The 12,367-nt window shown below is 46.2% G+C and overlaps 1 protein-coding gene across 3 annotated transcripts in view; it reads right to left on the bottom strand.

The window, feature by feature from the left end:
* MBD2 (methyl-CpG binding domain protein 2) overlaps nt 1-11,661 on the bottom strand; it is a 61,064-nt gene extending 49,403 nt beyond the window's left edge. The window contains exon 1 of one of the 3 annotated variants that reach the window (XM_072992922.2): nt 11,413-11,661. In XM_072992922.2, the coding sequence (XP_072849023.2) occupies nt 11,413-11,528 (116 nt within the window). In that variant the 5' untranslated portion in view covers nt 11,529-11,661. The remainder of the gene's footprint in view (nt 1-11,412) is intronic. The other 2 variants (XM_078384131.1, XM_072992921.2) reach the window with 2 other exon arrangements.
* Between the last annotated feature and the right edge of the window lie 706 nt (nt 11,662-12,367).

The raw sequence follows: 12,367 nt of genomic DNA, 5'->3' as shown, positions 1-12,367 counted from the left end.
CACATGGCCCTGAATCCTGGAGAAGCCTGGGTCCTCCATGGGGCCCACTTTGGCAAATCGTTTCCAACCTTTGAAATGCAAATAATCATTGCATGCAATGATGCAAACTTCTTGAGAGAATAAATGTCATTTAGCAACTAGCAAACTAGGAACACTTAGCAATAGGCACCTCCAAATGATTTGAAGAATTTGGATTATGTGGGAAGGTGGACGAGGATGGTCTGTGTAGATTTATGAATGTGTGTGTTTATGTGTATCTAAACAGATATGTGATTAGTATATTTGTAACTAAAGAAAACCCTGGAAAGAATTGCCATAAGTTGGAATTGACATGATGGTGCATACAGAGAGAGAGAGGGAGGGAGAGAGAGGGAGAATGGCAAGGTGTACATTTATTGATCTCTATCATGATTTCCCCCCTTTTCCTCACCGAAGAAGCCGATGGATCAGGAGAGACGGGAAAGCCTGGTTTAGTCAAGGCAAACTAACCATTTGCCATTCCTGCACAATCACATTCCATAAGCTGCCCAAATGATCTTTTTTAAAAACTCAAAAACAAGGACCGTCATTCCTGCTCTATGTCATTTCTCACCACTGGCAGGGAAATGCATAAGGGCACCACACTGACACAAGGATTCAATAGCCAATTGGTGTTTCTGTTGAGATGGAACAGTCCCATGTCCACTGCAGACACATCTCTGCACTTATTTCACTCTTGCATCTGAGAACAAGAAACCACAAATGTCTTTCCTCTTTGGCAACATATTTTCTCATAGCCTCAGCTACGGCTTCAACATTGGTAAGAATGCTTTTCATACAAATCACACAGATATACTATCACAGCTGTGACTTTGTTGCACCGACTTTAAAAATTGGACATATGAATGCATAATCTGTGTCTTTTTTAAAAAAAAATCCATCAGCGGATCTTTTTGCACCTGGTTGGTGTGCATGTCTTCATTTGCAAGGCGAAAACACATCAGTTTTGCACAAGCATGTTTTGCACAAAATTTCAGTGGGAAAAAGCACTCACTTCATTCCAGTGCTAAAGACAGGGAGTCTCATGGGCTCTAGCAAACTCTCAAGCAGGTCATCTTGTTAAAATCAAATAACTGAACAAGATCCTTTCATGTTCCTAATGCACATACTGTAGATATCTACAGCGCTTCCTTTTACACACAGCCACAGGGGAGCATTGTTAGTAGGCAGTACAGTTTGGGAGCAGGAACATGGACTCTTAATCTTTGGCAACAGCAGCCTAATGTTCTCCTACCTACCCAGTTACACCCTAAAGCAAGTAAGCTCGCCAGGAAATTAAGATCTTACCAGATCTCTTATTTAAGTCAAGATTTGCTGAGATTAAAAAAGAAAGAAAAAAAGGAGGAAGAAATAAAGCAAGGAATGCAAACGGATATAATCAGTTAATACCAAATTTCTACAACATGATGGTCTTCAGATGTATACAATGTTCATCATTCCCAGCCAGCATGCCTACTGGTTTTGCTGGCAACAATGGTGGCAGATGTAGAACAACACACTTTAATGGCAAGAGACTGGGGAAGACTGTGCTATACACTGACTTCAGACGGCCCTTTTGAAACAGCCATCCCTCAAGGAGGTAAGAGAGATGGCTTGTAGACAAAGGGCCTTGTCGGCAGCTGCCCCCAGATTATAGAATGTCCTCCTGACTGAGATTCGTCTAGCTGATGACATTTCGGTGCCAGGTCAAAACCTTCCTGTTCCAGAAAGCTTTTAATTGAAATAACATCAACTGTGGGTCCTGATGGCAATTTTAGAGTATATATTTTAATTGGTTTTTTTACTGTATTTTAATTGTTGTAAGCTGCCCAGAGACCTTTGGGTAGTGTGGGGGGCATATAAGTTAAATAAATAAATAAATAAATAAATAAATAAATAAATAAGTAAGTAAGTAAGCAAGTAAGTAAGCAAGCAAGCAAGCAAGCAAGCAAGCAAATAAATAAATAAATAAATAAATAAATAAATAAATAAATAAATAAATAAGTAAGTAAGTAAGCAAGTAAGTAAGCAAGCAAGCAAGCAAGCAAGCAAGCAAGCAAGCAAGCAAGCAAGCAAGCAAGCAAGCAAGCAAATAAATAAATAAATAAATAAATAAATAAATAAATAAATAAATAAATAAATAAATAAATAAATAAATAAATCCGCCACTAACAAGCCTTTGGAGCACACACATCAGACTCTTCTAAATTTAAAGCACCCAAGTCTAGCACCTGAAATACTACTTTTAAGAAGCGTGACTAAAATAACCGCCAGGGGCAATTAAGTAGCAGTAGGATTATGTTCTGGTAACTAGTTAAAGATGGTTTCATTATGTTATTACACTCATCCCTTTTCAAAGTCAATTTCTAAGTTCTGTTTCTGCCTCCATTATCATTTGGGCTTCCAAACATCCTCTTCTTCGGGGGCACAGTCCTCTTTCTGGAGGGCTGCCAGGGAGCAATTCTCTTTTCAAAGCTGTCCTCTATTCTAAACGCAGTCCACTTCCCATCTGCTTTAAAAATAAAGAACCAGAGGAAATGAGATCAAGGACCTCGAAGTTGCCTCTTCACACTGGATACATATTCAGCAGGTACGCAGTTGATCTGTTCATGGTGAGATGAACTGTTTTTCAATTACAAAAATCATTTCTAATTTTCCTCGGTACATATAAATCCTCATACCCAATTCTGCGCATACCAGTGTCCTCTTTTGACCTCCCCCCCCCCATGCATGTTCTACTTTACATTGATGGGTAAACAGCCTGCCCAGAGGACATGATATTCACTCTTCCTTGAACTGTATGTCCAAACTCTGCTCCCAGCCCATCCCTTTGGCGTCACCCGCACCCAGTTCACCACCATGTGTGGTCTCCCCCAAAGACGCAGCATTCCAGAGGAGGCTTCCAAACCCGGCCTGCGTCACAAGATGGAGACTGTCGTCGAGAACGGGTGCCCAGCGCTGGCCAATCGCAGGCCAGTCGATTTGCATACGGCTGGTGGCACACAAGGGTCAAACAAAGGCAGGAACCAGGGAAACAAGCAAACCAAGATGAAACTCTCGTTTGGAGGAGGAGGAGGAGGGGGTGATGGCGATCTGGGGACAAAAGACACGCTCCTTCCACCCCCCACACACACATGGACAGGCATTTCATCCAACTCCCTCTTGTTCGGGCGCCCACAGGTTCAGCGCCTTTTTAAAACAACCTGACAGTTGTCACAAAGCACACATCTCTTTTCGCAAGAGCGCTGGGGCGGGAGGGGGGGGCGGGTGGAGGGAGGGAGCTGCGATGGCTAACCCGCCTTTGCCTCTGAAATACAGCCAACATTACGCAGTAAACAAAAGCAACCCAAGCCCTTTTTGGCCGCCGCTCCTCAGGAACCAGAGCAAAGGAATTTTGGCAGCTTTTTTAAAAAAAGTAGACATTTGAACAAAGTACTCTAAAAGGACCACATCGGTTGTGTTTCCCTCCCCTTTTGAAAGGCAAATCAAGCATGGGAAGGGTGACAGTTCTGAATCGTAAAACTCGGTCACGCCACTCATATCAAGGGGGAAAGCACTGGAAAGCATGTTTTCTATACTGATGGGGACAGAGAAGGCTGAAAAAAATAATAATGCATATAGTGTTTAGTGTTGAATGTCAGCAAAGACCCTAAAACCTGTTGCTGCTTAGTTGGTTAAGTCATGTCCGATTCTTCGTGACCTCATGGACCAGAGCACGATCCTAAAACTGCTCCTGTTTTAATTCTAGAATCTCTCCCAACTTGAGTTTGATGGGCGTGCCTCCAGTTAGGACCTGTTGGGACTATCCTACACACGAGCCACAAGTTTGCTTTTTCTGGAACGAAGGGGACTTGTCTGACCGGGCCAACAGCTCAAGTGGTTTTGGTACTTTCTGGATTAGATGCGTTCTCTTGCCTCCAGCCAAACCAATTCCGCGTTTGTGGAGGGAGGAAAGTCCCTCCAGAGTTGCCGTTCCTATTCCTGATCTACAGCAGTGGTTCCCAACCGTGGGTCCCAAATATTCTTGAACTCCAGCTCCCAGAACTCCTGGCCAGCACAGCTAGTGGTGAAAACTTCTGGGAGTTTTAGTTTAATTCAAGGTTGGGAACCACTCACTGGTCTACAGCCTTATTCAATTGTGAAAGAAGGGGAACACAATAGCCCTGCCACCTTTATCATCATGTTGAATGCAGAAAACCAAGTGAAAAGGGGTGGGGGGCTGTTCTGTATTTGAACTCCCAGAATCAGGGTTCTGGATCATGTGGAGGAACTGACACACTCCTCTTGACATGCATGGGTGCCAGATGCTTCCTTGACAATGGGAGTAGGGCTCATCACTCTTAGCATGCCTGGATATTAGTTACCTGGTCTAAGGCAGATGCAAATTGAAACTCAAATATCGAGGAGGGGCCACATTGAGGAGGAAGAGCTATAACCTGCCATTTTGACACCCAGAGCAAACAGCGACATCTTCCAGCCACTCCCCATTGAGGGAAAGACATGAGGCTCTTATAGAAAAGGAGTAGCAGAATGGAGTATGTCCCCTCCCCGAAGAAAGTGGGAGGTCATGCTGTCAAAAGAGAGAGAGAGAGAGAGAGAGAGAGAGAGAGAGAGAGAAAGTGAATTAGATTCACCTCAAGAAAAGATTGGACAGCCATCTGTCCAAGATGGTATGACATCTCCTGCCTTGGGCAGGGGGTTGGACTAGAAGACCTCCAAGGTCCCTTCCAACCCTACGATGATTCTATGGGATGGGGAAGTGTTCCCAGTGATTTTCCCATCTCTCACCAGCAGATTCATCTCTAGCTTTCAGTGCTATTTCCATGTGGGTGCCTTGGGGCAAAGCCCCACTTGCCCCCAACATAGTGACAGCCCTGTGAGGGAGGCTGATCTAGAGAAGAAAAGGGCTATTGTACATATTACAAAAACAAACTATAATTTGCCACTCAGCATGTAACCAAGTGCTGCCTTACATGCGCTGGCAACCATGTTTTATTCTAGGAGTTCTTTTTGGTCTACAATACCCCACATCCTTAGTCAGCACAGGCAAATGGGTAGGATTATCAGAATGGCCATTAAAAACATCTGGAGGGCCACAGTTGCCTACTTGTTTTATGTATTCATTCGCTCTCCCCCCTCCAAATTATACACATCTCCCAGTAATGGGGAAATCAAACAAACCATTTGAAGCGTACAGCTGAGGCGTAAAATGTAACACGGCTTTGCTTTCAGAGATGCATATCAGATACTGTCCTTCCAGAAGAGAGGCCTGTACTACAGATTTCAGATGACCATAGATATTTTGAGTCTATTCCCTGTATTTTCCTTATTTTAAAGCAAGAGTGGATCACCTCAGATTTCCCAGCAGCAGGGGGGGGGGCTACACTCCTGGGGGGGAGGCATGATGCATAGCTAGGGATGCCTTGTGGGGGCTCCATGTCACCTACCCCTGACTTAAAAGCATTTCTTCATGGTTTTAAGATAATTTAAAATACATTAAAATAGTTTTTAAAAGATTAAAAACATCCAAAACAAATTTAAAGCACTGAAAAAGAGATTCAAAACATTTCAAAACACTTTTTTAAAAATTTCGTGCAAGGATAGGAAGCATGTGAATGTCTGAACACTGGACTGCAACTCCCATCATCCTCCCCCCCCCCCGCCCACACCTAGAGGACCTCACATTCTCTATTCTTGGCACAGGGAGCTCCTCTTGCATGTGGTGTGTTATTCAGAGTTGGCCAGATGGTCTCACCAGCTACTGGCTGGTAAGAAACCACTCCAGTCTGTCATAAACTAAACTTAGAATCACAGAGATGGATGGAGGTTTTTATGCTTTACTGACTTCTGGGCACTTCAGCCTCTGCATTCAAGCAGAAGACCTGAGCTACTTGGGGGGGGGGGGGGTTGCAGTCCTTATTTCCCACCCCTGCCCATCCCAAACCTCAAACAGAACCAGAGCTTTTTTACACTCCTAGAATTCTCAGGATCCTGAGAGTTGAGATCCAAAATAGTGACTTTATCTAAATCGTTGGAAAAACAGCAAGCCAAGAAGAAGACCAGCCTGTCTGCATCAGCATGCTAGAGAAGGAGCAGGACCTACCTCATAGGGCTCTTGGGGGAATGAAATAGGCAGAACAGAGTTGGGTGCACTGCCTTGAACTTAACAAAGAAAAATGAGGAAATAAATGTCTATAGGAACTACAATTACTAAACTTAAACCTATATGTGCACGAATCACACAGCTGTCCAGAAAGCAGCTTTTTCTGGATCCCTCCTTCCACCACTGCCATGCTGTTATTCCGTGGATCACAAGAGAAGGACATTAACATCCATCCTTCTGGAAAACCAAAACTAATTCCTAGCCAGTGCTGCCTTTTAATCCCTTTCCCCCTTCTCTTAAAATAATACAAAATGTTCTACTAGCAAAGAAGTCGAGCTGGAATCTCATGCCAACTCCGTGAGATTTGAATGATTAAAGACAGGCCACTAATAGGCATGAAGTAGAGTTGACTCACAAAAGGAGTATATCTGTGCTGGCATGTTAAGATTCCTGTTACTAATGATCATCACGTGGCAACATCAATTTTGACTTTTGGTGAACCTTTTCAGGGTCTTCCAGGTAGAGAGTACTCAGAAGTGGTTTGCCATTCCCTTCTTCTGGGAGCACCCTCGGACTGTGCAGCTTGCCCAAGGCCACACAGGCTGGCTCTTTTGGGAAGCACAGTGGGGAATTGAACTTCCAACCTCTGGCTCCACAGTCAGATACCGAAACCACTGAGCTATTCAGCCAGCTGTAAGATTTCTAAAGGGACATTAAACCCCTGGGTACTCTCATACTGAACGAGGAAGGGCATACCCTGCCGTAAGCAAGAAAGACACCTGCTGTTACATGTTTCTATGCATGGAAAGTACAGTGGTGCCTCGCTTAACAATTGCCTCGTTAAACGATGAAACCGCTTCACGATGACGTTTTTGCAATTGCAAAACAATGGTCTAAATCGGGTTTTTTTGCTTTGCGATGATCAGTTCCCTGCTTCGGGAACTGATTCTTCGCAAAACAATGTTTTTCTAACAGCTGATCGGCGGTTTCAAAATGGCCGTTGGATAATTAAAATGGCTCCCCGCTGTGTTTAGAGATGGATTCCCCGCTTTACAGGCAGCGAAAATGGCCACCCCTATGGAGGATATTCGCTGGATGGTGAGTTTTCAGCCCATTGGAATGCATTGAACCGGTTTAATGCATTTCAATGGGCTTTTTCGTTTCGCAAGACGTTGTTTTCGTAAGACAGCGATTTTCGTGGAACGAATTAACATTGTCTTGTGAGGCACCACTGTAACACATGAGAGGTGATAAGTCTATGGTTTACATGCACATCCATCAGGTCCTCTTAGTACTGCAGCTCAGGCCATTTTTTTCCCCATTAAAAATGGCATGGCATGTTGCTTCCTTCCCTTAACCCCACAATGAACACAGAAAAGAGGCCCCATGTGTATGGAACCTAACTGGGGTAGTGGTAGAGGAAATGCATCACAAAGTCTCGGAATACACCAATATTGTGATTCATCACTTTTGCAGGAAAAGATTGATTTTCGTGTAAAAACATCAGGTTGATTCACATCCTTAAGAATCAAGAAAACCACAGCGGACCAGAACAGGGGTATGTTACATGTCTCAAAACTCCCACACAATGTAAGAAATGAACAAATTTGAAATGTTCCCCTTCTCTTGGCTAGAGTAAAAAGGAAACAGAGAGTCCAAGAAAATCCACTGATTGACTCTGCAACCTCACTTACTTCATCTACTTATGTTTATATCCCACATTTCCTCCACTGAGCTCAAATCTGGATGCCTGCCTCTTCTTTCCGTACTTCATTGACACAATAGCTTTGCATAGTAGATCAGGCTAAAAGAATATGATAGATCACCCAATACATTTCACGGGTCAGTAAGGACTAGCACCAGGATCTCCTCAATCTAACCCATTTCTCTAACCATTACATTATTCGCTGCTTAATTTGCTCTCTTCCCACCAGGATAGATATGATTTAAATCAAGTCGGTGTTACTCATGGTTTAAATCATTAGTCAGCAAGACTCAACTTAAATCATGATTTTTTAAAATGTTAAGACTCATTCTTGCTGGTAGTTATAATCTTTAATACCAGTATTTGCAACCAGATGAAGATTTCATATTTAGAATAATAACATGTCAGATTAGTAAAACAGCTATTGTATATCGGAACAGATTCTAGTTTAACACGTTAATTGCTCATATTTGGAGAACTACTTAAATTGTTTTAATTAACTAAAACAATAACAATATATGGTATACATAGTCTTGTATTGCCATAAACATCAATGTGTTCCTTCTTCGTACCTAGATTTACAAAATAACAATGGGATTAAGGACTTTTCCTGAATTTTGTTCATTTTATACAATTTTTACTGTAAAAAAGTGCATGTTATCTCAGCTTTGGTAATTTGAATTAGTTTACCAAAAATGTAAATATTGCATGAATATACAGCTCCATGCTACGTAACTAAGTTCTATTTCATGCTGAATAACTTTTAAACTATAATGTATCTTAAATAGAAAACTATCTTTTGATATATTTTTCCTCCAAAAGCATTTCATTAAAATAAATTTGATTTAAAATTTAAAAACTGGTTTCAATTTTAAAAATCTGATGATTTGGGGTGTTTTTTTTTAAAGAAAAAATCATCAATTCTAATCCACCTTGCTTCCCACTTATAAAATTATTTCTGCGTTACCTTTTGCCCTCTAGATAGGCCTCAAGATGACTTGTAATCCCCCCCCCCCCAATTAAGGACATCGCTGATTTAAAATTCACTTAATAATCCATTTGCTATTTTTAAAAAGCATTTTCCATTTTCAGATCAAATGTGCTAAACTGAATTCTAAGAAATTCTCCTCCACCCTCCAAAAAAATCAAGCTGCTGGAGGCTGTAGTTATGAGGAGAGGACAAACACATCGGTGACGTGTTTAAGCCTTATCTTGAAAGCCATTCTTCCTGTAAAGCAGGGGTTCCCAACCTTGGGTAACCCAGGTGTTCTTGGACTGTCATTCCCAGAAGCCTTCACCACCACCTTTGCTAGCCAGGGTTTCTGGGAGTTGCAGTCCAAGAATAACAGCTGTTTTCCCCATCATATGCAGGAAGAAGTGGAGGAAAGGAACAACATCTTTCTTTCTTGGCTGGTGGGGACAGAACAGCATCTGGCAGAGGGAGAGTAAGAACAGCTGGCCTGGATTAAGCACCTTCTGCCCCAGTTGGCTGTTTTTCTGCTCCTAAATGAAGTATCCAGCGCTTCACCCATCCACCCTTCAGTACCAGTCAGGAGGAAACCTTACAAAGCTTCATGCAACTTGTAACTTGACCTTTCAACTCAAAGGTATCTTAAATACTGTACTCGTTTTTAATAAAACCTTTCAATACTGCATGTCCCCAATGATCTATATAAGTATTTTTATGATAGTACAACTCTTGCCAGGTGCTGGTACACAGAAGGGCAGGAGAGGGTGCATCAGAGTGCACATAATCAAGTCCCTGGTGAGGCTCACCCTTCAAAATATCCCCCTCTAAAGGCACACCCCACCGCTTTCTTCTTGTTACTGCCTGCTCACGTGCCTTCTCCAAACACAAACACAACAGCAACAATAAGCAGATGGCATTGACTTGACTCCAGCCTTTGGGATACCATGGCCTACAACTCCCATCCATCTCCACCCTGCAAAACCGATGGATAAGACATGATGGGAGTTGTAGTCAAAACACCTGGAGGCCCTCAAGGGTTTCCCTTGTCTTTCCTTTATTTTTTTGCCTCTAGGGCTATTGGGCTCCAACGCAGAGCCCAATCTCTCTCTCTCTCTCTCTCTCTCTCTCTCTCTCTCTCTCTCACACACACACACACACACACACACACACACACACACACACACACACACACACAGAGCAAATCTGGAGAGAGCACCATATGGGAGGAGTGTTTAAAAGGGACACAACTGGGAGATGTGTGTGGGAATGACAAAGAAGTAAATGCAGAAAAAAAAAAGCGGGGAGCATCCTGTATCTTGCCCATCGTCCCTCTACAGACATCATTCCTCCTTTGCAGGGCTGTGATGGTCACATTTACCATGCTTGGGGGGGGGGTGTCAGTATTTCCCAGACGGTGCAATGGGTACCATAAAAGAAAGCTAGGAAAAATAATCTCTTTTTTTCACTTTCAAGTCCTAGATTCCCCTATCCAGCATGTTAGCTTAGGAATCAAGGAGCCCCTATTATGTATGGAACAACAACATGTACGGAAGTGTCCTTCCCAACTTGTGTCATAAATGGATCCGGCCTCTGTATTCTGAGCTATTTCTTGACTGGCCAAGTTGCAAGATCAGAGCTTCACCACCCAAAAGTAATGGCATAGGTGGAGTTTCCAAAGAGAGGGAAAGAGCTGTTCTGTACAGGTAAGTTTTCAAACACTCCCCCCTCCCTTTGCCAGCGAAACTATGGGCAGACGTTTTATTATTACACCTATACAGGGGTTGCCAGGATGAGGCCAAACCGGAAGAAGAGGAAGAAAAGTTGAGATCTCAGCCCAAGTGGAATAGGGTGGGACCAGCTGAGAGGAGATTGAATTGGGGGCGAAACTGACCAGCCTGCTATTCCTGCCATCAGTTTGCAAGGAAGAAAAGGTGCCCTTTCTTCCCCCCCCATCCCACCCCATGAAAATAAAAGATGACCCTTTGGGAGAAAGAACACACAGGTGGGAAAGGCAGAAAAGAAATAAGCCGGTGAAAGAGTAGCACGGATATTAAGCAGAAAAGCAAACTGGCTGGAGAGGAGAATAAACCAACCATCGTGTTATTTAACCAATCTTTGCTATAAAGTCCCGTGTTCGAGAGCTGCCCGATTCTGTCTCCCAAGCCAAGGCACCCTTCTTTATTTCTAAAAGGAGAAACCTCTGGCCACGAATCCGCCTCCAAGTGACAGCTCTCGGCACAGAAGCAAAGTTTCACTCGCGAAGCTGAAAGAGGCGAAGTCTCCGGGGAGGGGGGGACCTCCTTTCTGGTCCTCCTTAAAAAAAAAAAACTCCACGTGCGGGAAAATCGAGCCTTCTAGGGGCTGCCCGGAGGCGGGGAGGGGGGAGCCGCGCTCTGCACAGGCTCAGAGGCACCGCCGCTCGGGCTGCCTTTGGGACGTTTGGAGCCCCAGCCATGACGAAACCGGCTCCGTGGGGCGACGCCCTGGACTCGCGTTTCCTGTGGCGGGGGAAGGAAAGCCCGGGAAGGGGGGAAAGAATGCCTCCTCTTCCTCCTCGTACCCCCTTCCCTTCTCGCCGCGCCCTCCTCGGCGCCCCCGGGGGCGGGGGAGCCTCACCTGAAATAGTAGACATCGCTCTTGCCGGCGCTGAGCCCCGATTTGCGGATGACCTCTTCTTTTTTCCAGCCCGGGGGCAACGCCGGGCAATCCACCCGCTTGCCTCGCTTCTCCATGGGCCAAGCCCGCCACCGCCGGGGAACCCTCTCGGAGCCGGGATGGGGACCCCGGGACGGGGCCGCCGCCGCGGGAGGAGGAGGAGGAGGAGGCGCAGAGTTTGGCGAGCCCGAGGCCTGGCGCCCGGTGCGCGGCCGGCGTCACCCGGGCTGGCCGCCGAGCAGGGGCAGCGGGGCGAGGGCGACGCAACCCCGGCCACAGGAGAGGAGGAGGAGGAGGCAAGACGCGCTGCCCGGAGCCCGGCGGGGCGGCTGTCCAGCAGCTACCCGCGCCCCCTTCCGCGGTTCCTCCTCCACCACCACCACCACCTCCTCCTCCTCCTCCTCCTCCCTCGGTCGTCTCCTCCGCCTCCGCCTTCGCGGTCCCCTTCCTCGGCCGCCCCGGCTGCTTTCCCTTCCCTCGGCTCCAGCCGCCGCCTCTGCTGCCCAAAGCCTCTCTTGGCCGGCGGAAGGGTCGCCGCTGCTGCTGCGCGCGCAGCCCTCCTCGCCTTTGGCCCGCGGGTGGCGGCGGCGGCGGCGGCGGCCCCGGCCGAGGCGCAGGAGGAGGAGGAGAAGGAGGCGGCGGCTGTGGCGACGGGAGCGGCCGCGGCTGCTGGTGCTCCTGCTCCGGCTGGGGCTGCTTCCGTAACTGAGCCTCGGAATCCGTGTCATCGGCGCTCCGAACCTCGGGGTCATAGAGCCCGCGCGGCGCAGCAGCAGGCGGGGCGGGGGCGGGGGGGGGAGAAGGGAAGGGAAGGCGGAGCGGCGGTGGGGGAGGCAGGGCAGGGCGGGCGCGCGTCGGGGGCAGGGAGGGAGCCCCGGCTCGGCCTTTCAAGCCGCCCCCTTCGCGCCCCGTCCGC

Source organism: Pogona vitticeps, chromosome 2 (genome assembly GCF_051106095.1).
Source record: "Pogona vitticeps strain Pit_001003342236 chromosome 2, PviZW2.1, whole genome shotgun sequence".
Taxonomy (NCBI): domain Eukaryota; kingdom Metazoa; phylum Chordata; class Lepidosauria; order Squamata; family Agamidae; genus Pogona; species Pogona vitticeps.
This window is presented reverse-complemented; position numbering and strand designations above follow the sequence as displayed.